The sequence below is a fragment of the Oryx dammah genome, unplaced genomic scaffold, assembly GCF_014754425.2.
Source record: "Oryx dammah isolate SB20612 unplaced genomic scaffold, SCBI_Odam_1.1 HiC_scaffold_26, whole genome shotgun sequence".
In the NCBI taxonomy this organism is placed as follows: domain Eukaryota; kingdom Metazoa; phylum Chordata; class Mammalia; order Artiodactyla; family Bovidae; genus Oryx; species Oryx dammah.
The window spans coordinates 50,382,446-50,407,046 of record NW_024070210.1 but is presented as its reverse complement, the minus strand read 5'-3'; the positions used below and the strand labels follow the sequence as shown (position 1 = coordinate 50,407,046).

At 40.1% G+C, this 24,601-nt stretch overlaps 1 protein-coding gene across 1 annotated transcript in view; it reads left to right on the top strand.

Annotated features, from left to right (window-relative positions):
* The window catches only part of ALDH1A2 (aldehyde dehydrogenase 1 family member A2), a 109,423-nt gene that overhangs the window by 54,262 nt on the left and 30,560 nt on the right, over positions 1–24,601 (top strand). The window contains exons 5-7 of the mRNA XM_040226618.1: positions 12,437–12,498; positions 14,494–14,622; positions 14,749–14,862. Of these exons, the coding sequence (XP_040082552.1) occupies positions 12,437–12,498; positions 14,494–14,622; positions 14,749–14,862 (305 nt within the window). The remainder of the gene's footprint in view (positions 1–12,436; positions 12,499–14,493; positions 14,623–14,748; positions 14,863–24,601) is intronic.

The following is a 24,601-nucleotide window of genomic DNA, read 5'->3' as shown; positions in this document are numbered from 1 at the left end:
TCATGCATTGGAGAAGGAAATGGCAACCCACTCCAGTATTCTTGCCTAGAGAATCCCAGGGATGGGGGAGCCTGGTGGGCTGCTGTCTATGGGGTCGCACAGAGTCAGACACGGCTGAAGCAACTTAGTAGCAGCAGCAGCAGCAGGATGAAGAACTCTCCAGGGAGAGTTAGGCAGAGGTCCTGGGAAGCTGTGGGTCTGGGACATAAGATATTTCATTGTGGTGCCTCAGGCAGATGAAGGAAGGACAAAGACAGACATGAACTTGGCCACTTTCCTTTCTGTTCCAGTTTTAGATACATTTTGGCATGCCTATAGGCTACTGAGTGTTCATCTCACAACCCCTTTGACTGGTTCAGTGCTTAGGGCACCTGGTTGGCTAAACCCAGGGGGTCATAGTAGAAGACCAGGGAAAGGGAGGGTCATTATTATTCACTTATTTATTCTCACATTTGTTCAATCAGTCCCTCTGTGCTTTATTGTCATTTGTAACTTTATAATTTAATATCAGCTTGATTTTTGTCTCTGTGTTCTTGGCTTTTTTCAATGAAATCTGGACCATAAGAAAGCTGTTAGCTTTGATCCATTAGGTCTTTATTGTGTTATATACATTTCCATGTGCCAAGTCTCTTCAGTCATGTCCAACTCTTCACGACCCTGTGGACTGTATCCTGCTAGGCTTCTCTGTCCATGGGATTCTCTAGGCAAGAATACTGGAGTGGGTTGCCATTTCCTCCTCCAGGGAATCTTCCCAACCCAGGGATTGAACCCAGGTCTCCTGCGGCTCCTGCATTACAGGCAGATGCTTTACTGCTGAGTCACATTTTCCTGTGAAACAGCCTAATTTTGTTTGAGATTATAAGTATAAAGAAATAATGTACTTTATGTTTGAGCATGTAAAAGTCTTTTGCATACAGGATCTGTGTGATTCTATGTGTGATCCTGTGAAACAAGTCAGTTTTTAAAAGGTATTATACACATTTTGCAGGTAAGAAAATGAGACAGCAAGGGTTTAGTGTCTTGAACAAGGTCACCTGTGAGTAAGTGGCAGGCCTGAGATTCAAACCCAAGTCTCTCTTTGCCTAAGCCATTGTAGACCCTCTGGTAGAGACCTATCAGCAGAGTGGGAAAAGGAAGAGGCCAGTCAACCTGGTGAAGTCTTGAACCCTCTGCATATTTTTAGATTAACATTAACTGTTATTCCTAGAGGAAATACAAGGGTATAAAGCAGTCATAAAAATAAATCTGAAAGTATTTTTTTTTAATCTATGACTGCTTTGTTACATTGAATCATACTCTGTGGTTCATCCAACTTAGTATCCCTGACCCTGAAGGATAAGACCCAGAAAGAGTGGGAGCAATTATGCTGTTGTCTCTTGGACTCCTTCCCATTTAGGAAGGCTGGGCATTCTGCCTCATAATGGGAAGAGCTCTTCCTTTACCTCTGCTACCATGTGTCAACCTCAGTCTCTCAGGCATCCTCTCATTGATACGTTCATTCAGCAGATTTTTTAACCACCTGTGTTAAACACTGGGGCTACAAAGGTAAACAAGTAAGATGCCCATAGAATAGTAAGGAAAACAAGCAGGTAGACAGCCGAGTGCAATATAGAGTGGCTTGTACACATATGGACATACAAAGTTCAGTGTGTACTCTGTAGGAAAGGCATATCACTCAGCATTAAGTCTTCCTGGAGAAGGAAGTGAGATACATAGTTGATACCTGTGCAAGGGCTGGTGCATGAAGATGTAGCCAGGGCAACAACCAGCAGTGCTAGCAGTCTGTGCAGAGCATGGAGGGAGCAGAGTCTGTGTGCTTGTGTGGCCAGTTTTAGCAGACAGTGGGGCCCTAGGCCTGGGGAAGCTGCTACAAGTGTTTTTCCACAGTAATGGTGAGTCACTGAATTATTTTAAGTAAATAAGTGTCTTGATCAGAATTGGTTTTAGAAAGAGATTTTGATGACATAATGGATAATCAGTTGCAGAGAGCAAGTAAGTACTTTTCCCCCCTCCCCCGGAAGGGTAGCCTCCCTCTAGAATATCTGGGAGGAGGAAAAAAGGATTGTAGCATGACCACTGCTGAGCCTCCACTGGACAGCCATTTTGCCCTCTGAACTGAGAGATTCCCTCATCCCTCTCTGTTACATCCCAACCAAGGCCCACAGTCGGATAGTTTCACAGAGTCATGCAGTATTAGTTTGACCTCACAATGGTCTTAATGTTCTTGTCTTTACAATATTATCTATAATTTCTGGCCATGGTACTCAATGGAACCATTCTTCCTGACCATAAATCCTATGCTTTGACCCTTCTGCTATAACATCTGCTAATTATGATGATAAATAATAATCATTATTATGATTTATTGTACACTTTCCTTGTGCCTATTATAGTATCTCTAATCTCATAGCAGCCCTCCAGGGGAAGTAGTTTTATCTCCATTTTGATCGTTTTTAACCTGTGCCAAAATTCTCTGCTCCTCCCATGGCCACAAAATCTTTGTGCTGGAGGAAGGAACAAAGATTATCTTCAGTTCACTGAGGGAGAAGTCGAGGTTTTGGTTTACATTACTTATGATTTTTCTCTGTAACAGTGTTGATTTGTTTTGTGATATGTAAGCAGAGAAAATGTAGTTCATACTTTAACTAAATTCTGACATAAAAATGAGTTTATGATGCATTAGCATATCTGGAGGTTAAAAAGCTACACAGGCCACCTATAATTATTTATCCAGTTCACCTCCTTTCAGTTTTACCTGTTAAATTAAAGGATAGGCTAAAAATGTGCAGAAATTGTCTTGAATCCTAGTGTTCTGCCTTCAACAACAGCTCGATCTGATTTAATGTTGTCAACAGAGAACTCATATGGTGAGATCATGTTCAATCAATGAGAATGAGGAGCTGTTTGCTCTACTCACCTAAGCAGAACCCAGGGCAGATAAAAAGAAACAAAGTGTCTGACTTTGCGACCCCATGGAATTCTCCAGGCCAGAATACTGGAGTGGGTAGCCTTTCCCTTCTCCAGGGGATCTTCCCAGCCCAGAGATTAAACCCAGGTCTCCACGTTGCAGATTCTTTACCAGCTGAGCCACAGGGGAAGCCGAAGAATACTGGAGTGGGTAACCTATACCTTCTCCAGTGGATCTTCCCAGCCCAGTGTCTCCTGCATTTCAGGCGGATTCTTTACCAGCTAAGCTATCAGGGAAACCCAAAGCAGGTCGAGTTACCTGAGTTGGTGGGGACAGATCATGGAGTCTGCTTCACATGTAACTTCTTTGAGAGGCAGGTTGAAGAAAACTCAGAGATCCCTAAGGCTATCCTCCTCATTTTTCAGACAAAGAAACTAAGGTCCAGAGAAGTAAAATAGCTTTTCCCAAGATCATATAATGTGTAGTGGTAGAGCTAAGATATGTTCATAATTGACTCAGGAGCATGTAGTTAAACTTCTGAGATGCTACCACTTGACCTGGGGGAAATAGTGTCATCTTCACTGTATGTTATTGTAGAATCTCCAGTGTCTGTATAGGTATCTATGGAGTTTATCATTATAGCTGTGAAATGCCCAGTGAAATCTGCTCAGTCTCAGAATACATAGGAATCTGCTGCTGCTGCTGCTAAATCACTTTAGTATTGTCCGACTCTGTGCGACCCCATAGACGGCAGCCCACCAGGCTCCCCGTCCCTGGGGTTCTCCAGGCAAGAACACTGGAGTGGGTTGTCATGTCCTTCTCCAGTGTATGAAAGTGAAAAGTGAAAGTGAAGTCGCTCAGTCGTGTCTGACTCTTGGCGACCCCATGGACTGCAGCCCACCCGGCTCCTCCATCCATGGGATTTTCCAGGCAAGAGTGCTGGAGTGAGGTGCCATTGCCTTCTCCTAGGAATCTGCTAGAGGACATAATGAACTAGTTCAGTATAGTTGGTCTAATTGTTCATTACTGGGGTCACCAAAAAGTCATTGCTAGTTCCTTGAAAGGTAATTCTACACACAAATTAGAGGATGGCCATCCATTCATTGAATTGTTGAACCGATTTTGATGCTATTAAATAAACTCATTTTTAGAGTTACCAGGTGTATAAAAATTGTAGCAGTTCTTGAAATGCTCTTAGTATTATAGTTGGGAGCCATTTCTTGAGGTCCATCTTTAATACATTTTTCCTCAGTTTCTGGCACATTTCAGATTCTTCTGATTTCATTTACCACACATGTTACCTAATCATATTCTAGTTTATGTATAGAGTGTGTCAATGCCCGATATTCTTATGAGAATAATAATTTTGTTAATTTTTTTTCAAGCAGCTGTAAAATCTGCTTTAAGGAGTAATGTTTATCCTGAAGGAATAATCCACACAGTTGTTCTAATTAAGTAATTTCTATCTTTCCTGTGTAATTTGCTGTCAGTCAGTCCAGTCACTTCATCATGTCTGACTCTTGGTGACCCCATGGTCTGCAGCATGCCAGGCTTCCCTGTCCATCCAACTCCCAGAGCTCGCTCAAACTCATGTCCATTAAATAACATAGAACAGTGGCTCAACATTCACAAATATGGAAGAAGTTTTTCTGTTACTCATCTCTAGGGACAAAGACTCTTCTTAGTTTAACTGTAAACTAAGAAATGGCTTAATCTATACATGCTCGGTAAAATTTGATCCATTGTTCAACTAAATCCATGATAAAGCTTTTAGTTGTAATTCTTCATCAAGTTATATAACACTGAGGTGTAAAAACACATCAGAAAAGTTGTCTCTGGGTGTGTCTTAAACTCCTTCTAAGAACAGTAGTTTTTACTTTCTTGAATGAAATGCAAAAGAGGCTAAGAGACAAAAAGTCCTAAACACAAGATTTAGTATTTCCGTCTTGGTGTCTCATCTCTTCTTTAGTTTTCTCCACCATGGTTGTGTCCTAAGTTGCTGGCTTGGAATATGGTATTCAGAACATTTATTTGTTATTTTAATCAAATGCAGTCCTTTCTTGCTGAGTCTGAGCTCTCTCTGTAATGCCTTATATTTGGTAAGAAGACCTAAGATGGTTGTAGCCTAAAGTGGCGTATCTGTGTTTGGATGGAGATTTTTTTTCCTCTGTCAAGCTGATGTGCTTTATAGTGCAAAGCTAGAGAAATGATGGAAACAATCTTTTTAATCATCTTACTGTATTTAAATAGTGTTACAGCAAAAAGACTAAAGGTGTTTCAGATGGTAAAGAGTCTGCCTCCAAAGCAGGAGACCCAGGTTCTAATCCTGGGTCAAGAAGATTCCCTGGAGAAGGGAATGGCTATCTACTCCAATATTCTTGCCTGGAGAATTCCATGGATAGAGGAGTTTGACAGGCTATAGTCAGTGAGGCTATATAGTTCGTCCATGAGGACATGACTGAGCAACTAACCCTTTTACTTTGGGCTTCCCGGGTGGCTCAGTGGTTAAAAAAAAAAAATCTGCCTGCCAGTGCAGGAGATGTGGGTTCAATCGCTGGGTTAGGAAGATCTCCTGAAGGAGGAAGTGGCAACCCTCTCCAGTATTCTTGCCTGGGAAATCCCACGGATAGAGAAACCTAGTGGTCTGTGATCCATGGAGTCACAAAGAGTCAGACACGACTGAGTGACTGAACACATTAACAAAAGATGGGAATTGGGCTGTGATTTTTCTTCTAGGCAGAGAGGGGTACTCATACTTCGTCTTAGGTACAGAAGAGAAGGAGGGAGAAGTCACACTGCCGCCCACTGGAGCCCACTTATCCCAGCTGCAGAGAGGCACTCAGCCTTAGACTCCCCATCCCAAGAAGAAGCCTGTGCTCTGCAGCATTCCCTTCATAGCTTGAGTTGCCGGAGTCTGTGTGAGTTCTCTCTCCACACACCACATCCTTGAACAATCATCTTCACCCTTTCTTCCCCCGTCTGCATTCCCTGGCATCACACTCTGATTCTGTGGTTTGTGATATCCACCTAAATCCAAACCTTATTCACCTTTGGTATGTTTCTAAGAGCCTTTGGTATGTTTCTAAGGGAAGTGAACTTGAAGTCTGATGACCCAGTTTTAAGTTCAGGAGCCACAACTTAACCAGGGATACTACTTTAGATTTAACCTCTCTGTGGCATATTTTCACTACTTGTAAATTTCAAATAATAATAGTTGCCTTAATTTTTCCATACATTGTTTTGAGCATGAAATGAGGCAAGAATATGAAAATATTTTGTAAAAGTTATATATGTTTTTGTTTTTATTTTTGTAATTTAAAAGTGTTAAAAACATTGCTTAGATTCTTCTACACTTCAGAGAGGCCAAAAGTAAATAGAAATGAAGTCAACAACTATAGATCATCACGATACCTGGGGACTTCCCTTTATCCACTTGGTTCCTCTGAACCTGGGTATTTGGAGTGTGATCTGTGGATCAGAGCATTGGTGTAACCTGAGAGCTTATGGAAATGCAGACTCTTGGGTTCCACCCTAGATTTACAGGTTCAGAATCTGCATTTTAATAACTCCAGATGCTTTGTGTACACATTTAAATTTGAGAAGCACAGTGTGGCATATTATGTGGCACGATGAAAATCAGAACCACAATGAGGTATCACCTCACCGTGGTCAGAATGGCTATCATCAAAAAGTCCATAAACAGTAAACCCTGGAGAGAGTGTAGGAGAGTGTTCCCTCCTACACTATTGGTGGGGATATAAATTGGTGCAACCAGATGAGAACAGTAAGGAGGTTCCACAAAAAACTAAAAATAGAGTCGTCATATGATCCAGCAAGTCCACTCCTGGGCATATATCTGGAGAAAACTCTTAACTCAAAAATCACGTGCCCAGTGCTCATAGCAGCATTATTTACAATGGCCAAGACATGGAAGCAACCTAAATGTCCCTTGATGGATGAGTGGATAAAGAAGATATGTGTGTGTGAGTGTGTGTGTGTATGTATACACATAATGGAGTATTATTATTCAGCCATATAAAGAATGAATAATGTCATTTGCACTAACATGGATGGACCTAGAAATTATCATACTAAGAGTATTAAGTTAGACAAGGATAATTATCATATGGTATCAGTAATAGGTGGAATCTTTAAAAGATGATAAAAATGAACTTATTTACAGAATAGACTCACAGACATGGAAAACAAACTTACAGTTACTAAAGTGAGAAGGTAAGGGAGGGATAAATTTGGAATTTTGGATTAAGAGATGCAGACTACTATATATAAAACAAATAAACAATAAGGACCTACTGTATAGCACAAGGAACTGTATTTAATATCTTATAATAAATTCAAAAAGGCAAAATGGTTGTCTCAGGAGGCCTTACAAGTAGCTGAGAAAAGAGAGGTGAAAGAAAGGCAAAGAGGAAAAGGAAAGATATACCCATCTGCATGCAGAGTTCCAGAGAATAGCAAGGAGAGATAAGAAAGCCTTCCTAAGTAATCAATGCAAAGAAATAGAGGAAAACAATAGAATGGGAAAGACTAGAGTTCTCGTGAAGAAAATTAGAGATTCCAAGGGAACATTTCATCCAAAGATGGGCTCAATAAAGGACAGAAATGGTATGGACGTAACAGGAGCGGAAGATATTAAGAAGAGTTGGCAATAATACACAGAAGAACTATACAAAAAAGATCTTAATGACCCAAAGAATCATGATAGTGTGATCACTCACCTAGAGCCAGGCATCCTGGAATGTGAAGTCAAGTGGGCCTTAGGAAGAATCACTATGAACAAAGGTAGTGGAGGTGATGGAATTCCAGTTAAGCTATTTCAAATCCTAAAAAATGATGCTGTGAAAGTGCTGCACTCAATGTGCCAGCAAATTTGGAAAACTCAGCAGTGGCAACTGGACTGGAAAAGGTCAGTTTTCATTCCAATCTCTAAGAAAGGCAATGCCCAAACTACTGCACAATTGTACTCATCTCACACGCTGGCAAAGTAATGCTCAAAATTCTCCAAGCCAGTCTTCAGCAATACATGAACCGTGAACTTCAGATGTTCAAGCTGGTTTTAGAAAAGGTAGAGGAACCAGAGGTCAAATTGCCAACATCCACTGGGTCATTGAAAAAGCAAGAGAGTTCCAGGAAAACATCTGCTTTATTGACTATGCCAAAGCCTTTGACTGTTTGGATCACAATAAACTGTGGAAAATTCTGAAAGAGATGGAAATACCAGACCACCTGACCTGCCTCTTGAGAAATCTCTATGCAGGTCAGGAAGCAACAGTTAGAACTGGACATGGAACAACAGACTGGTTCCAAATAGGAAAAGGAGTACGTCAAAGCTGTACATTGTCATCCTGCTTATTTAATTTATATGCAGAATACATCATGAGAAATGCTGGACTAGATGAAGCACAGCTAGACCCAAGGTTGCTGGCAGATATATCAATCACCTCAGATTTGCAGATGACATCACCTTTATGGCAGAAAGTGAAGAAGAACTAAAGAACCTCTTGATGAAAGTGAAAGAGGAGAGTGAAAAAGTTGGCTTAAAACTCAACATTCAGAAAACTAAGATCATGGCATCCGGTCCCATCACTTCATGGCAAATAGATGGAGAAACAATGGAAACAGTGGCTGACTTATTTTTCTGGGCTCCAAAATCACTGCAGATGGTGATGGCAGCCATGAAATTAAAAGACGCTTACTCCTTGGAAGGACCAACCTAGACAGCATGTTAAAAAGCAGAGACATTACTTTGCCAACAAAGGTCCATCTAGTCAAAGCTATGGTTTTTCCAGTAGTCACGTATGGATGTGAGAGTTGGACTATAAAGAAAGCTAAGTGCCAAAGAATTGATGTTTTTGAACTGTGGTGTTGGAGAAGACTCTTGAGAGTCCCTTGGACTGCAAGGAGATCCAAGCAGTCCATCCTAAAGAAGATCAGTCCTGAGTGTTCATTGGAAGGACTGATCTTGAAGCTGAAACTCCAATACGTTGGCCACCTGATGCGAAGAACTGACTTATTTGAAAAGACCCTCGTGCTAGGAAAGATTGAAGGCAGGAAGAGAAGGGGACAACAGAGGATGAAATGGTTGGATGGCATCACCAACTCAATGGACATGAGTTTGGGTAAACTTTGGGAGTTGGTGATGGACAGGGAGGCCTGGTGAGCTGCAGTCCATGGGGTCACAAAGAGTTGGAGACGACTGGGTAACTGAACTGAACTGAACTGAATCCATGTTTATTTTAATTATTAGGCTTGAAGAATATTAGAAGAAAATATTGCTAGCTCATGAAATCTTTTATTTCTTAGATTTTCCTGAATGTGAGGCTAACAAATAGCTTTTAAAAGATGAGTTAATTTAAGATATTATAAGTAATAGGGTAGGTGGTACTTGGATATAGTAAAAATTAAGATGGCTCTTTTTTTGCAATTTGAAAATTTTTATTGGAATGTAGTATTTTTACAATATTTCATTAGTTTCTGCCGTACAGCAAAGTGAACCAGCTATACGTATGCATATCCCCTCTGTTTTGGATTTTAGGAAGGTGGCTCTTACGTGATTGTCCTTTGAGGAACCCTAGTCTAGAAGCTGGTGAGAGTCAGAGCTGGGTCATACTAGTTGTGTGGGACCACTGGCGTGCCTCCAGCCCTGGTCAGGGGTTACATGTAGGAGGTATAGTTCTCATGTGCTAAGTACCCTGCTCAGACTAAGGGTGTTCAGAATCCTTTTCCACCAACCATCCTAGAATACAGACTGAACTCAAAGGTCTGGGACCCCTTCTTTATCTCTCTCATTCAGTGCTCTTTTGAGAAGAGCTCAAGCACCAAAATGCCCTTTATTTATTTACTGTTTAGAGAAACTTAGAAGAGTCTTCAGTTTCTTTCCTTATGCCAGCTTTAGCTAAATGTTGATTCTGTGAACATTTATCCAGGAAAGTTCTCATTCCCCATAACTCAGTTTCCCTTTGGATATAGCTATGGAGTTAAGTTCATTTTCTTTTGAGGTCAGCTTTTAAAGATTGCCCTACATTTCTTTTTTCTTCTCTTTGGTTTCTTCAATAACTTTCACAATTATATACGTAGTACCACGAAATTCTTCAGCATTTAGCATGGAGAGAGGGGAAATGCTTTATGACTCGCCGTGCTGTGCTTGCGCCAGTGCCCCGGGAATTCTTCTGAACCATTCTAGTGCTGCTAAAATATACACCTGTGTTGCTCTTCAGTTCATATTCCAGTTTTTTCCTTAGCCCTTTTGCAGTTCATATTGACATTACACTCTCTTTCTATAGTCTGTGGTTAATACTTGAATCCATCACCTTACCCATATTACAGCATTTATTTGGGAAGAATTTCCTTGCAAATGATACTCTTTAGCCTCTGGATCATTTTTTTTTCTCCCCATGAGAAATCTTCCCAGGGAGAAGAAACAAACATTTATATCTTCTAAAGGAAAGAATGTGAAAAGTATTAATAGGAAGAAAACTTTTTCGGAGATTTATAAATTGAAGAAAGGTGGTAACTGGCACTATTGCAAAGAAAGATATATATGAAGATTCTTGAATTGTCTGCATATAAAGCTGAGATAGTTAACTTGATTTTTTAAATATTACTTAGACTTCTTATTGTCCTCCTGTGGATGATTTCCATATTTGGGCTATTTTTTGTTGTTTTAGTAGAGATACATTCTAAAATAATTTCTTTGCTACAGTTACTGAGTTTACCTACTTCCTAAAGTCTTTAATTTAAAGTATATACATCAAACAAAATTAAGAGACAAGTAGCAGACTAGGGGAAAGCTTTGCGTATACACGTGACAAAGGCCTAATGTCCTTAATATATACAAAGTTCTCTAAATGACAGAAAAAGAAGAATAAACCGGTAGAAAAATGGGAGAGGATATAAACCTGAAGAAAAAAATTTTAATGGCTATTAAACATGAAAACATATTCAATTCATATATCATCAAGCACAAATCAAAACAAGTTGTCATTTTCTTTCAGGTTGACCAAAATTTAAATGTTTGAAAAAACCCCCATGTTAAAGGATAGGGAGGAAAAAAACATGTTGGAATTATGAACTGAATAATTCTTCTGAAAGGTGATTTGGCAGTATTTATCAAAATGTGAAATGCATGTACATTCTGACTGTGAAATTTCACCAATATGCATAGATATATAAAATAGTGTTACAGCATTGTTTGTAATAGCTTGCACTGAAAGCGGTCTCTTTAGTCCCTCAGGACAGTTTATAGCAGTACCATTATTTATTGAGCCAGTGCAAATCATTCAGCAGCTTAAAAAGTGTGTTAGATTTATATGAAAAAAAAGTGGGAAAAACCAAAGTGTAGAAGCCTATGTATAGTATAGTCCCATTTGTATTCTTCTGAAAAAGAGAGGGGATAAAAGGATGCTAATGTATATGGGGCGGGGGAGTTCTTTGAAAAGATGTGCCAGCAACAGATAGCTGTTAATTCTGGGAAGAATTAACATCTCCTCCTGTCCCCACTCTTATCCACATCTCTAATAGTAATGCTCTTCCTGAGTATTAACAGAGGGTCTCCACTTTCCCCAGTGAACATCTTTTGAGAGAGAAAACAAGTGTCAGTGAAGTGGCCAAAGGGTTGACAATTAATGAGGGGGGTGTGTGTGCGCGGGGAAGACCCAATACCAAACATGAAAAGCTTTATGCTAAAAACAGGCATTCTTTGGTTATTTCCTTTAGCCACTTAAAATAATTCAGATAAACATAATGGTACTTTCCTGAAAAATAATTTGGTTTGGATTTCCTGGGTATTTGTTCCAACTGCTGCTTGCTCCTATAGGGAAAACAAGGTCATTAAATCATCCTCATTTCCATGGCTGGTTTGAAGGTGGAGGCTTTGGGTTATTGATGAAATCTTCTTTGAAGTGGACTCTTGCCTTCTTGAAATAGGCCTAGACATGCCTGGGTTCCCCCAGTGCCCAGAAGTGCATTTGGACACCAAGACTGAGTTATGAAACAGATCTTACTTTTAAATCTCACCTTTTCCAGTTGCCTAGCATTTTAAATTTACCCGATAGCATTTTACTTAGTTTCTTTTTTTTTTTTTAATATTTTCAGAAAGCTATTTAAAATTTTGAGGAACCTCAGTTTTTAACTCAAGTAACTATTCCATATATAAGTATCATTTTGATAGCTGATATAATATTTAATATTTTCCAGTTTCCAGCCACTCCCCGCTCTGTCCCTTCCCCACTGCCCACCACCAGGACTGCATCTGGTGTGATAAACTCATCCTTTATTTTGCCTTCAAGGTCCTCTACCAGTACTCTGTTTGGGTGTCTGGGAACCGGATGTGGAGAAACCCTTTGCCAAGTGATAGCTTCTACTAGCTTTAATACACAGTGGAGTGGGAACCATGACAAAAAAGTGTTTTCAACTTTATTTCTGCTTTTTGCTGCCACCCGTGTTCTCCCTCTGCAGTTCTTCTTCTCATCTGAACTCTGTGGCAGTGACTGTGCTCGTTTCTTTCAGATGGAGATTATTTTACCTTTACAAGACATGAACCCATTGGTGTGTGTGGACAGATCATCCCGGTGAGTGTATCTCCTCACGCCTCGTATTTATTTTCATTTGAACCAGTTCTCTTAAAGATACATAAAACATGGACTTCAGCAATGTGTGTTTTCCATTACTGGGGGAAAAAAACTGAGTTCATGTTGTTGACATATCTTTAACAGCCTCCCTGCAAATGCTTATTTGAACAGGTTAATAGGGTTTTAGCTTCGTTACCAGGAGTTGAATTCTCAAGTTATGGAATTCTCATGATTAAAATAAGCAAAGCAAAGCCCAGTGTATTAATAACCTGCCATCAGTTATGGATGTCCATTCAGCTTATGGAAAATTAATGCTTTGTTATATTTGCTTGTTTATTTTTTAGAACTGTGACTCACCATTTTTCCAGGCATATTGTTTTATATGGTCTTTTAATCCCATTCTTTCCCACTGTTTCTTTTCAGAAGAATCTAGATAGAAGACCCTACAGAAGACACAGCAGCACAGTCAACGTCACAGTCATAACTGAAACCATGCCGTGCTGTTGTGTGTCTTGTAAAGGGAAATAGATGCAGTGCTTAGTGTCTGGGTTGGAACATTAAACACTGTCTTTTGTTTCCTCTCTGCCTCATACGTAGCCTTGGCACTATACAAAACATCATCGAGTCTTCCAGCAGGAGAGTCTAGCTAATCATTCTGGCAAGGATTTCAGGGGAGCCTCAACTTAAACTCTTAGAGTACAGACAAGAAGTTTTCTCAAAATATAGGAGAATAACTCAGGATAATCTTCAGCTTTGGGAGCCAAACATTTGGGGGACATATTAATAAATTATTTTAAAGGTCCACAAACTCTGGGTTACTGTGAAATTTATTCGAGAATGAAAGGAGAAGATGAGAGATTTGGTTTAAGTTCTTCTGCCCCTAAACCACCCAGGGGAATCCTACTCAGATCAGAGCCGGGTTGAGGTCTGTCACCTTAATTGCAGGAACTCAAACCTGCTTTTCCTGCCTTCCCCAGACTCAGTTAGCTGCAGCTTTCACTGACAGGACAAGAGCCGCTTGTCAGCCAGCTCGGCTCAATTACTGCGCTCCCAAGATTTATATACTGTAGATGGAATTCAAACATCACTGTGTACTCCCAAGTTTATAAACAACTAAGGGGAAAAGAAATTGGGTGTTTGGTGAAGGCAAGACACTTGTATATTTTTGCAAGCTTGCCAGGGCCAGTGAGAATCCTTCAAGGATGGCAGCTGAGATGCTTCAGGCAGAAACACATTGTGGTCAGGGGCTGGAGCCAGGGCACCAGGATTTCTGTTTTCTTTCTTAATGAAATTATCAATGACACCTGATAGTACTGAGGCTCATGCCTGCACTTATAACAATAGAAGCTTAATATCCTTTTTAAAATTGGTTTAAACCATCTTAGGCCTCAGTCTCAGATACACACATATATTTTTTAGTCTCCATTAGTTTATTTTGCAGCAGCCAGGAGACAAACTTAAGACTTTTGCGTCCTCATCAGTAGATGCACTTTATTTTTTGTAATTGTGTGTTTTGTGACAATACATGTAGGTAAAGAAAAAGGTGCTGCCTTGAAATACACGCTGACTTCTAGGTCTTCCTCTCTGAAGAGCTTTTATACCAGCCTGAAACCCTGGTATAAAAAAATCACAAATACAAGAAAAAGTTTTCATACACAAGAACTTACTGGAACCAAAAGCTAATTTTAAAAACATATAAAATGACAACAATGAAAAGCTGAAACAAAACAAAGACTCCCTTTTAACGATAAGATTTCTTTTTGTGGGTAGCCGGAAAATATTAATTTGCTGACCAGAGAGAGAATAGGGGAGATTTTCATGGTCAATCCTGTTCTCTTCTTAATGAAGTAATTAAAAAATCCAAACATCTATACTCTGTGGTGGGACAAGATTTATGTTGAGGACCAGTCTGAGAAATCTGAGAAGTCACAGCTTGAAAACAAAGTAATGGAGGAATATTTTTCCATCTATCAACCCTGAGATTTTGCCTTTCAGTGGAACTTCCCCCTGCTGATGTTTGCCTGGAAAATTGCTCCAGCTCTGTGCTGTGGCAATACAGTAGTTATTAAACCAGCAGAACAAACACCACTCAGCGCGCTCTACATGGGAGCCCTCGTCAAGGAGGTAAGAGAAACCGACCTCAGGAGTGGCTCCCACCCTCCTTACAGTTGGGGCCTACTGGAGCATATCCGATTTAATGTGCTTCATCAGCTTTCACAAGCCACGTTTCCTCCAATTCTGTTTTGTTAGGCTGGCTTTCCACCAGGAGTCATCAATATTTTGCCAGGATACGGGCCAACGGCCGGGGCAGCAATAGCTTCTCACGTTGGCATAGACAAGATTGCGTTCACAGGGTCTACTGAGGTAGGTGCCTGAGAAACCACAGCTTAAAGAATAGTTTCGCAAATGAGTAGAGGGTTTGAGAGAAAATTGAAAATGTTACCCATGGACTGAATACCCAAAGAGTGGTGACTGCTCAAGGTCTTACCAAGCAGATAAGACCTTAACAAGGTCTTACCATAGCTAGAAGACAGATGGGTGGCAAAGTAAAGGTGGACATTTACTGTTTGTGCCTCAGATCTCTGGACTCTTGTGTGCTCCATTTGTGTGAGACCTGTCCCAGAAAAACAAAACCCTATTATATTTTGAAATAAAAGGAACAAATATCAGAGGCAAAAACAAACTAACAAACTGTCCCAAAAGAGTCTATCCCAGAAGCTGGGCTTCTGAACACTTTCTTGAATCAAGAACACAAATTAAGAACTGGAGATGTAAATTAATCTCTGGTCAAGATGAAAATGGAAACACAACTTTGTCTTATCATTATATCCCCAACTCCTATTGTTGCTGTTTGCAGCTAACTATGACCATGAGCCTTAAAAGGTCATAGAGAGTAGAGATCAGCAGTTTTTTCCTGCAAAACACGGCCAGATAGCAACTATTGTGGACTTTGCTGGCAATATGGTCTCTATTGAAACTACTTAACTCTGTCCCTGGAGCACAAAGTAGCCATAGGTAATGTAGTATGAACCGAACCCAGCTGCAGGCGAGCACTGCGTGTGCTGTATTGACCTTGCTCTGGGGTCAGAGGGCTCTGCCTGCCTGTCCACCTCTTGGCTCAAGCACTACTGGGCCACATGTCTTTCAGGAGTTATCAGTCATTCTGGTCAGATGAGACTAGAAGACACTCTTCAGTGAATGGTGCTGTGGTTCAGCTTCTTGTTTGGGCAGGGCAGACTGGGCCCTCGGGCTGGCAGAAGTCCTCATTTGAGGAGATGAATCAGGCCGATCTGCGCCCATCTGTGTTCCCTGGTCAGAGTGTGCCCTAGTTCGGTTCTGCAGATGAGCAGAGCCGCTGGTTGGGATTACTGCTTGGTCACTGCAGATGTGAATTCAGTCTGCCAGGATCTGTGTAGTGCAACCCCTCCCCCTCTCTCTGTTGCAGTCTCATTTCGGTGGTGCTTGAGCTCTGCGGATTGCCCTGCAGTGCCCATGGCGTGAGATCAGAGTAGTGGCTCCCACAGGTCAGCTCACAGTTCTGAGTTCTCCTTTCCCACTGGAGAAGCCAGAGGGTCAGGAGGAATGTCTCCCATGGTGCCGCAGTGGCCTGGGGGAGGGCAGTGCAGTCGCAGTGTAGCTGCTTTCCTTACCCTTGTCATGGTCTCTGGTACAGGGGAGCGCTTCCCGCTTAACCTTGGGTTCTAGGGGTCTCTCCGTGATGTCCTGTCTTTTTTAACAAGTGCTCCTTACGCTTTTTGTGAAGGAAAGCAAAGTCTGGAGCTGTCTGTGTTGCCATCTTGGTAACATCACTCCTCAGTATTTTCACTAGTACCAGATTGCTTTAATTAAAAGGTTTTAAAAGATGTGTTGCAGTATGGCAGGCAAGATATCCTCTTATTTGGTTTTTCAAAACCTTTAGGCTGTTCTTGCCCGTTCTTTCAGATAAAATTTCAGTTTGGTTTTCCAAGTACCTTGCCTTCCTCCACACAGCTCTCATTGGAATTTTGATTGGCATCCCATTACCTGTCTGTATTAAATTGAAGATGAGTGTTCTTTCTAGAAGATTAACAGCTCATCCAGGAACGTGGCATAAACCTCTTCAGTTATTTGTCCCACAATGTTCTTCACTGATGTCATCATCATTTACATCTTAGGCTTGTCTTGATAAATTAATTTCTAGGGATTTTTTTTTCTTCCAAGGATATTTCACTTTTAAAACTGAGCACTTTTTTAAAAGTCCCAATTCGGTGTGTTGGAAAGTCATGTTGAGAGGATGACCTAATCTTTCAGGCCAGACAAGAAGTAGCATAGTGCATCAATAAGAACATAAGTGCTTATTTCCAAGTTGCCTGGGTTAAAGTCTCTGTTTTGCCATTCCAAAAGTTTTTTAAACTTTTGAAAAGACTTTACTGAAGTATAATTTACATACAATAAAATGCATTCATTTAAGTACCGAATATACACTGTCACATAACCATCACCCAAACTAAGATATAGAATATTTCCATACCCTAAAAACATTTCTCATACCTTTGGCCCCAGGCAATCAGTGACCCTCTTTGTTAATATTCATTCCTTTGTTACTTTATATAAATGGAATATACAATATATACTCTCCCGTGCCTGGTGGTTTTTTTTTTTTTTTCCGGTGAGGGGTTTGTTGTTCAGTATTTAATGAATTATTGATATGATTGGATTTGAATCTCCCATTTTCACTTTTATTTTCTACTTGTTCCATCTGCTTTTTGTCCCCTTTCTCCTCTTTTGCTGCCTCATTTCGGATGAATTGAGTACTCCATTTTATCTTTTATTTTGCATTATCAGCTAAGCCTCTTTTTAAAGTGGTTGCTTTAGAAATTGCAAGGTGCGTTTTAATCACAGTCTATTTAAAAGTATTATCTTACTGTAATGTAATAACAGTACAACAGAATTCTGTTTCTCATTGCACCCTTCATGCTGCTGCTGTTCTAGAATTCACTATTATGTATGTATGTAGCCCACAGTACATTGCTACACTTCTTGTTTTAAAAATTCAACTATCTCTTCAAAGTGAAAGTGTTAGTTGCTCAGTCGTGTCTGTTTTTTTTTTGCAACCCCATGGACTGTAGCCCACCAGGCTCCTCTGTCCATGGAATTCTCCAGGCAAGAATATTGGAGTGGGTAGGCATTCCATTTTCCAGGGCATCTTCCCAACCCAGGGATCAAACCTGGATCTCCAGCATTGCAGGCAGATTCTTTACCATCTGAGCCATCACAAGAAAACAAAATTATTTTACGTTTACTCACATACTTACCGTTTCTAACCCTCTCTCTTTTTTTTTGGCTTATGTTTCTTTCTGATATAATTTTTCTTCTGTATAGAGACCTTTCTTTAGCGTTATCTTATAGTGTGGGTCTGTTAGTGACAAATTCAGCTTCTGTTTGTCTGAATATATATTTATTTTGTTTTCATTTTTTATGATTTTTTCTGAATATAAAATTCTGATTCAACAGTGTTTTATTTTGCTTTCAACACTTTAAAGATTTTTTTTTAATGACTTGCTCTGTTTCTGATAAGTTAGCAGTCATTCTTATCTTTGTTTTACTGTATATAATGTTTTTTCAAATATGTATGCTTTTTCATGTCTATTAACTTTTGAAAGGATATTGAACATTGTGACCATTACATTATGGACCATGTAGATTTTGTTTTCTTTCTTTTAAGAGTGCTGGACTTTTTTCTGTCAGGTAATTAAGTCACTTGCAGTACAGGTTGACCCTTTTGACACTTAATTTTAAGCTTCATTAAAGACTAGTTTATCTTTTACTAAGATAATAAAATATATTAAGATTACTACGTTGGGATCCTTCTGGATTTTGTAGTTAATGTTCTCAATGTTCAACTAGGTCTTTCTACTCTGGTTAGTCAGAACTCAGATGTTCCCAACCCTATATGAGCTCTGAAGATTATTCAGCATACAAATTCCCTGATCTTTGTTCTTTATCCCGTCTTGTGAAGTATACCAGTCACCACAGGTATACCCTTTAGCTTAGCCTTCAGCCAGAAAATTGATGGGACCCTCATAAGTTTTCTTGACTACATTGTCAGTACTGTCTGGTACTAAGACTTTTACTTTTTAACCACCTCATTCTCTCTAAACTCTAATCTATTTCATCATTTCAGTGAGATCAGCACGTTCTACTTTGGTCTTAACATCCCACGATGCAAAAGGTCTTCCCCTGTTTCTTTTCTTTTTTTTTAATTTTAAAAAAATTTTATTTTTAATTGGAGGATAATTGCTTTACAATATTGTGATGGTTTCATTCCCTTGTTTCTTTTATCTCTAGAATCACAGTCCCATACTGCATGATATTCCATTTAAAGGAAGCAATTTCATGTCCTTTTCTAGTTGTTTACAGTGCGAGGGTAAGTTCAGGGACAGTTTTTGAGAAATAGACTGCCAGTTATTCCTATAGCCAAAATGAGTTTATTCAGAATCAGCAAAGAATTGCAGTTTGGGGTCTACAGCCATGGCAAACCACGTGCACATCCTTCTACAGCAAGGAGAGTACTCTTTTAAAGAAGGGAAAAGAAAATTGGAGAGCTGTAGTAAACAGAGTCCACTGGAGAAACTGAGAGTTGGAAGTATAGTTGCTTTTTGTTGCCTGACTTGGGAGTCTTCTCTCATTGCATGAACTCTTGCCAGGTAAGAAGAAGTTTTTCTTTTTTCTCTTGGGCTCTGCTGCTATCATAAGTGGTAGAGCTCCCTTTTCTGATCTTCCAAGTCTATTTTAATTGAGGTTTCTGTTTATTAATTTTTTACCTTTTCCCCTTTTGATCAGGACCTTTCTCTGAAAGTATTGCTGGTAAGGAGTCCAGTTTTCTGGTTTCAGCAGCATTTTATCTCTCAGTGCCAGGAAGAACCTTAGGTGTAGTTTCTCACATCAGAGGCAAAGCATGCAGGTTGGAAACCTATTGAGGCCACATTCTAGTAACAAAGAAGGGTAGGAGGGAGAACTCTTAGGCGGTTTTTATGTCAAACCCTTGTGTTATCAAGATCATAGACATCAGAGATCTTCTGAAGTATCGTGTCATCATTGAAGGTCTGGCAGGCAAGTTTCCAACAGACCTGGTCCAGATTATCTTGGAAAGGCTGTCTCATCAGATACTGTCTGCTTCAATTCCAGGGAATCTTTACTTTCAGGTCCCCAATGATGTGCAGGCCCAGCCAGAGTTTGGTGATTTCTTTTACTGTATCACATAAATCCAAAGTCTGTTCCCTGGAGTTCAGTGACACATGGGTTGGTTAGCAGTACTAGATAGAGGGATCTTTCCAGCAAGGTTGAAGAAAGTCTTTCTGGAAGTTTTTTCCAATAGATAAAATCTCCACAGAGTGTAAGGTGTGATGCTCAATGTCTTTGTCTTCCAAGAGCACACGGTAAAAGATTGCTGTACCAAAACATGATTGTTTTAAATAGAAGCAATTTGGCCTTTGCAATATTGCAGGATCTTTCTTACTAGTGAGTCAAGAGGCAGCAGCCAAGTGCACTGGACATTCAATGACTATTTCAAAGTGTGAGAGTTTATGAGTTCCAAAAGATATCGATCTAAGATCTAGAAGGACCTCTATGGTGATGCTTTTGGCCAAGGTTTTTTAGGGACTCTACAAATTTCCTGTTTGAATCTTAACAATATCATTAGTGCATTTGACTAAACTAGAGGGTTGACAGTGGTAAGTATGGTCAAAGTGTCGTGAAACTGGCCAAACAGTGCACAGTTGTCTTACCTGACTAGTAAGATGAGTTCCTTGATCACTATGAAGTTCAAGGATTGTCCAGGTAGTGATAATATTTTTCAAAGGGACTTTAGTCACAGAAGAGGCAGTAGCCTGTCTGCAGGAGGTGGCTTCAGCCCAGTGTAAAAACATACAGACCAGAACTAAAATATATTTATATTCATGAGATGGAGGAAGTTGTATGAAATCCTTTTCCAGACCTCAGATGGTCATTAGGCAGTTTGAAATGTCCAGGAGCAGTGCAGACAGGCTTATTTGGGGTATATATTTCAGACATGTGGATTAAGTGATAAATTCTTGGAGCCTTAATGTTGCCTCACCAATGTTGATTCATGAATGCTATCATTTTGTCAGTAGACCAATGGTTTAATGTATGTACAGTGGTTAGGAGTGAGAATTTTAGAATCTCCACTAGGACTGAGTTGTTATTTGGTCTAAACCGGAGCTTCCTCTTTTTGTCAAACCAACAATTGTTGAATTTCTAGTCTTGTTTTCCCTTCTCTGAGGTCAACAGTGTTTGGCTTCTATACTTTTTCTAAGTCACCATTTGGGGAAATATCTCTTTGGACCATGCCAGAGGTTTGGTTGTTGTTGGTTTCTTTAAGGGCAGCATTCTTTCTAGAATTGTCAACAAGATGATTTCTTTTAGCTTCCAGAAAGTCATGTTTAGAATATCCTGGAATCTTAATAAAAGCAGCAGGTAAAAAGTATTGCATCCAATAATTCCTGAATATAAGGGTCATTTAAAATTTTGGCTTCCTTGGTAGCTCAACTGGTAAAGAATCTGCCTGAATGCAGGAGACCCCGGTTCGATTCCTGGGTTGGAAAGATGCCCTGGAGAAGGGATAGGCTATCCACTCCAGTATTCTTGGGCTTCCCTGGTGACTCAAACAGTAAAAAATCTGCCTGCAGTGTGGGGGACCCAGGTTTGATCCCTAAGCTGGGACGATCCCCTGGAGGAGCGCATGGCAACCCACTCCAGTATTCTTGCCTGGAGAATCCCCATGGACAGAGGAGCTTGGCGGGCTACAGTCCATGGGGTGGCAAAGAGTCAGACATGACTGAGTGATGAAGCACACATGTGAGGAAGCCATGCTGCCCCTCTGAAAGCATGTCTACTATCAGTGGCACTTTGAAGGACAAGCCTGTGTAAGAGTATATAATTCAGCCTGTTTAGCCCAAAGTAGCTGTAAGTAAAGATGCTGCTGCAACAGTATTAAAAGGAGTTGTAATATCATGCCCAGCACAGTATTTGTCATTGTCACTTTTTAAAGAGAAACCATCAGAGAACCATGAGAAGTCAGTGTTTCCTAAAGCACTTTCCTGCATATCATCTCAAGGAGTCAAGCGGAGACCTGTCAGTGTTAAGCAGTCACGAGGGACTTCATCAGTGACAGAGGGGAGAAGAGCAGCGGGGTTACCTTTACTCTGTGAAAGAGTTCTGTGAAGAGCAGTTAACATGAAGACTTCATAGGAGGTGAGGCAGGTGTCTGAGAAATGTTGACTATGATGAGAATTCAGGTGAGCTTTTCCTACATGAGGTACAAAAGTGGTTAAAGGGGATCCCATAACAGTTTTTTTTTTTTATAGCATTCACCAAAAGGGTGGTGGTGATTTTTTAACTAAAGAAGGGAAAAGTAATTAATTTTCCCCCTTTTCTTGGAGGAATTCTGGAATTATACTTCCCTAAGAAATCTCAGGTGAAAATGGATATGGATAGAGGAACTAAGAAGAAAAGAGTATTTATCTCTCAAAGGGTCTAAACCAAAGGGAATAGATTCAGAGAAAGAAACTCGTGAAGTTCACTAGAGAGCCTTACTGTTTGAACTGTCTAAGTACTCTTAAACAGCGCTGCTTTATAGTAGTGGAGTTGAGCACCAAGATGTGGGTCTAATGTTAGGGCTGGAAGAGATTCAGCCCCAGTCTGGAGAAACATTTCTCTAAGATGAGTAAGAGAGAGGGTTGGGAGGAGCCCCCTGTAGTTCCTCAGAGCCACTACCTTGAGGATTAGGAGGACAATGGAAAAACTAGTTAAAAGACCTGAAGATGCCAGAAGTTTGAATTGGTAACAGTCTCTTTTCCAATGTCCTGGCTGTTTTGCAAAGGTAACAACAACTAGGAGGGTTTTTTGTGTGTGTTTTGTTTTGTTTTAAGGGGTCTTCATTTGCTTGAGTTGAAGATTAAGAATTTTGTTGATCTTCCTTTTAGATGACTCCTCTAAAGTGTGAGAGAGCTGGTATACCAGATTTACTGCATCTGAACTGGACGTCCCATGGGTTACCCATCCCATCCTGGTCCTTTTTACTAGAAGGGAAAGGCCCCAGTTCAGCCCACTGATAAACACAAAATCAGAAGCTCCCCAGGTGGGATCAACATTTGAAGGAAAACCAAAATTTTCCTTAACAATCTGAAGTTGATTATAATTGTCATGAACAGGTTCAGCAGATTTTTGTGTGCAAGCTTGAATTATGTCCCAGTCAACAGGCTTTGGAAAAGTCCAGAAATTGCTTGATGAAGTTGTGTAGCAGTTGCCTGAGTCTGATCATATAATAACTTAGTGGGCTCATTTCCAGCTTTAATTCTAGACACCTTTCAGGATTCTCCCTGTTAGCAGTTTTCATCCAATACTGGGCCTGACCTTCACCAGGAAGATGTACATCAGAGAAACCAGGTTGATAAGCTTTGTTTTATGTATCCCTTAATTACTTATTGTGGATGTAGACAACTACTTTGGTCTTTTAACTTTCCTACTAGCTTTATAGGTGGTTGATTTACTATCTTTATCATATATTTGCCTTTCCCAATGAGATTCCTCCTTTCATAATTTTCATATTTTTAACTGTGGTCTTTTCTGCTTAGAGAAGTCCCTTTAACATTTCTTGTAAAAACTATTTTGTGCTGCTGAACTCTTAGTTTTTACTTATCTGTGAAACTCTTGATTTTCCCTTCAACTATGAATGATAGTCTTGCTGGGTATTTTTGATTGTAGCTTTTCTTCCTTTCATCATTTTAAATGTATCTTGCTACTCCCTTATGACCTGCAGAGTTTGTGCTAAAAAGTTAGCTCATAGTCTTATGGGAGTTCCCTTGTATATAACTAGTTGCTTTTCCTTTGCTATTTTTAATATTCTCTCTTTAACTTCAATTTTTGTCATTTTAATTACAATATGCTTTGGTATATTCCTCATTGGGTTAACCCTATATGGGACATTGCACTTCCTTTCCCTAATTAGGCAAGTTTTCAGCCCTTATGTCTTCAAGTGTATTCTCTGCCCCTTACTCTCTTTCTTCTTCTGGGACCCCTATAATGTGAATATTAGCACAGCTGATATTGTTGCAGAGGTCTGTTAAACTGCCCTCATTTTAAAAAAATTATTTTTTTGTTCAGCTTAGATGATTTCCGCTACTCTGTCTACTCGTTCACTTATATGTTCTTCTGGATCATACAGTCTACTGTTGATGCCTTCCAGTGTATTTTCTATTTCAGTTATTGTATTCTTTAGCTCTGTTTGGTTCTTATATTTTCTAACTCTTCGTTAAAATTCTCGTTGTGTTCACTTGTTCTTCTCTCAAGTTCTTTGAGCACGTTTACGACTATCACCTTGAAGACTTTATGGGGTAGATTGCTTATCTCCAGTTCACTTAGCTCTTCTGGCACTCTATCTTGCTCTTGCGTTTGGAGCATATTCCTTTGCCACCTCATTTTGAGGGAGCCCCAGTGGCCCCCTTCCTCTGTGATAGATTCTCTAAGATCAGCTGGTGGGTATGACCCAGGCTTCTTTCAAATTACTGTTCCTGCCTTGGGTCTCAGAACATGTTCTGTGTGTGCCCTTAAGAATGGAATATTCCACAGCTCTTTGGGTCTCCTGAAAGTAAGCCCCACTGGCTTTCAAAGCTAAATGTTTTGGGGGCTTTTCTTCCTGGTACAGAGGCCGCAGGCTGGGAAGCGTGGTGTGGAGCTCAGACCCTGGCTCCTTGCAGGAGCATCTCCACAATTGTTCTTATTCTCTTGCTTGCAGGTCACCTGTCTAGGAGCGTGGGTCTTGATTATATTGCATCTCAGCCTCTCTAATCCATCTCATTGTGGTTCCTTCTTTGCATATGTAGTTACAGAAGATCTTTTCTGCTAGTCTTCCAGTCATCCTTATCAATAATTACTCTTTAAATAGTTGTAATTTTGGTGTGCCTGAGGGAGGAGGGTGAGTTCAATGTCTTCCCACTCCGCCATCTTGGCCACTTCTCCTGTTTTATCTTTGCATCTTAATTTTAAAGTCTTACTTTGCAGAAAGGCAGTTTTAGGCTCCTGACAATGGAAACTTCAAACTGCC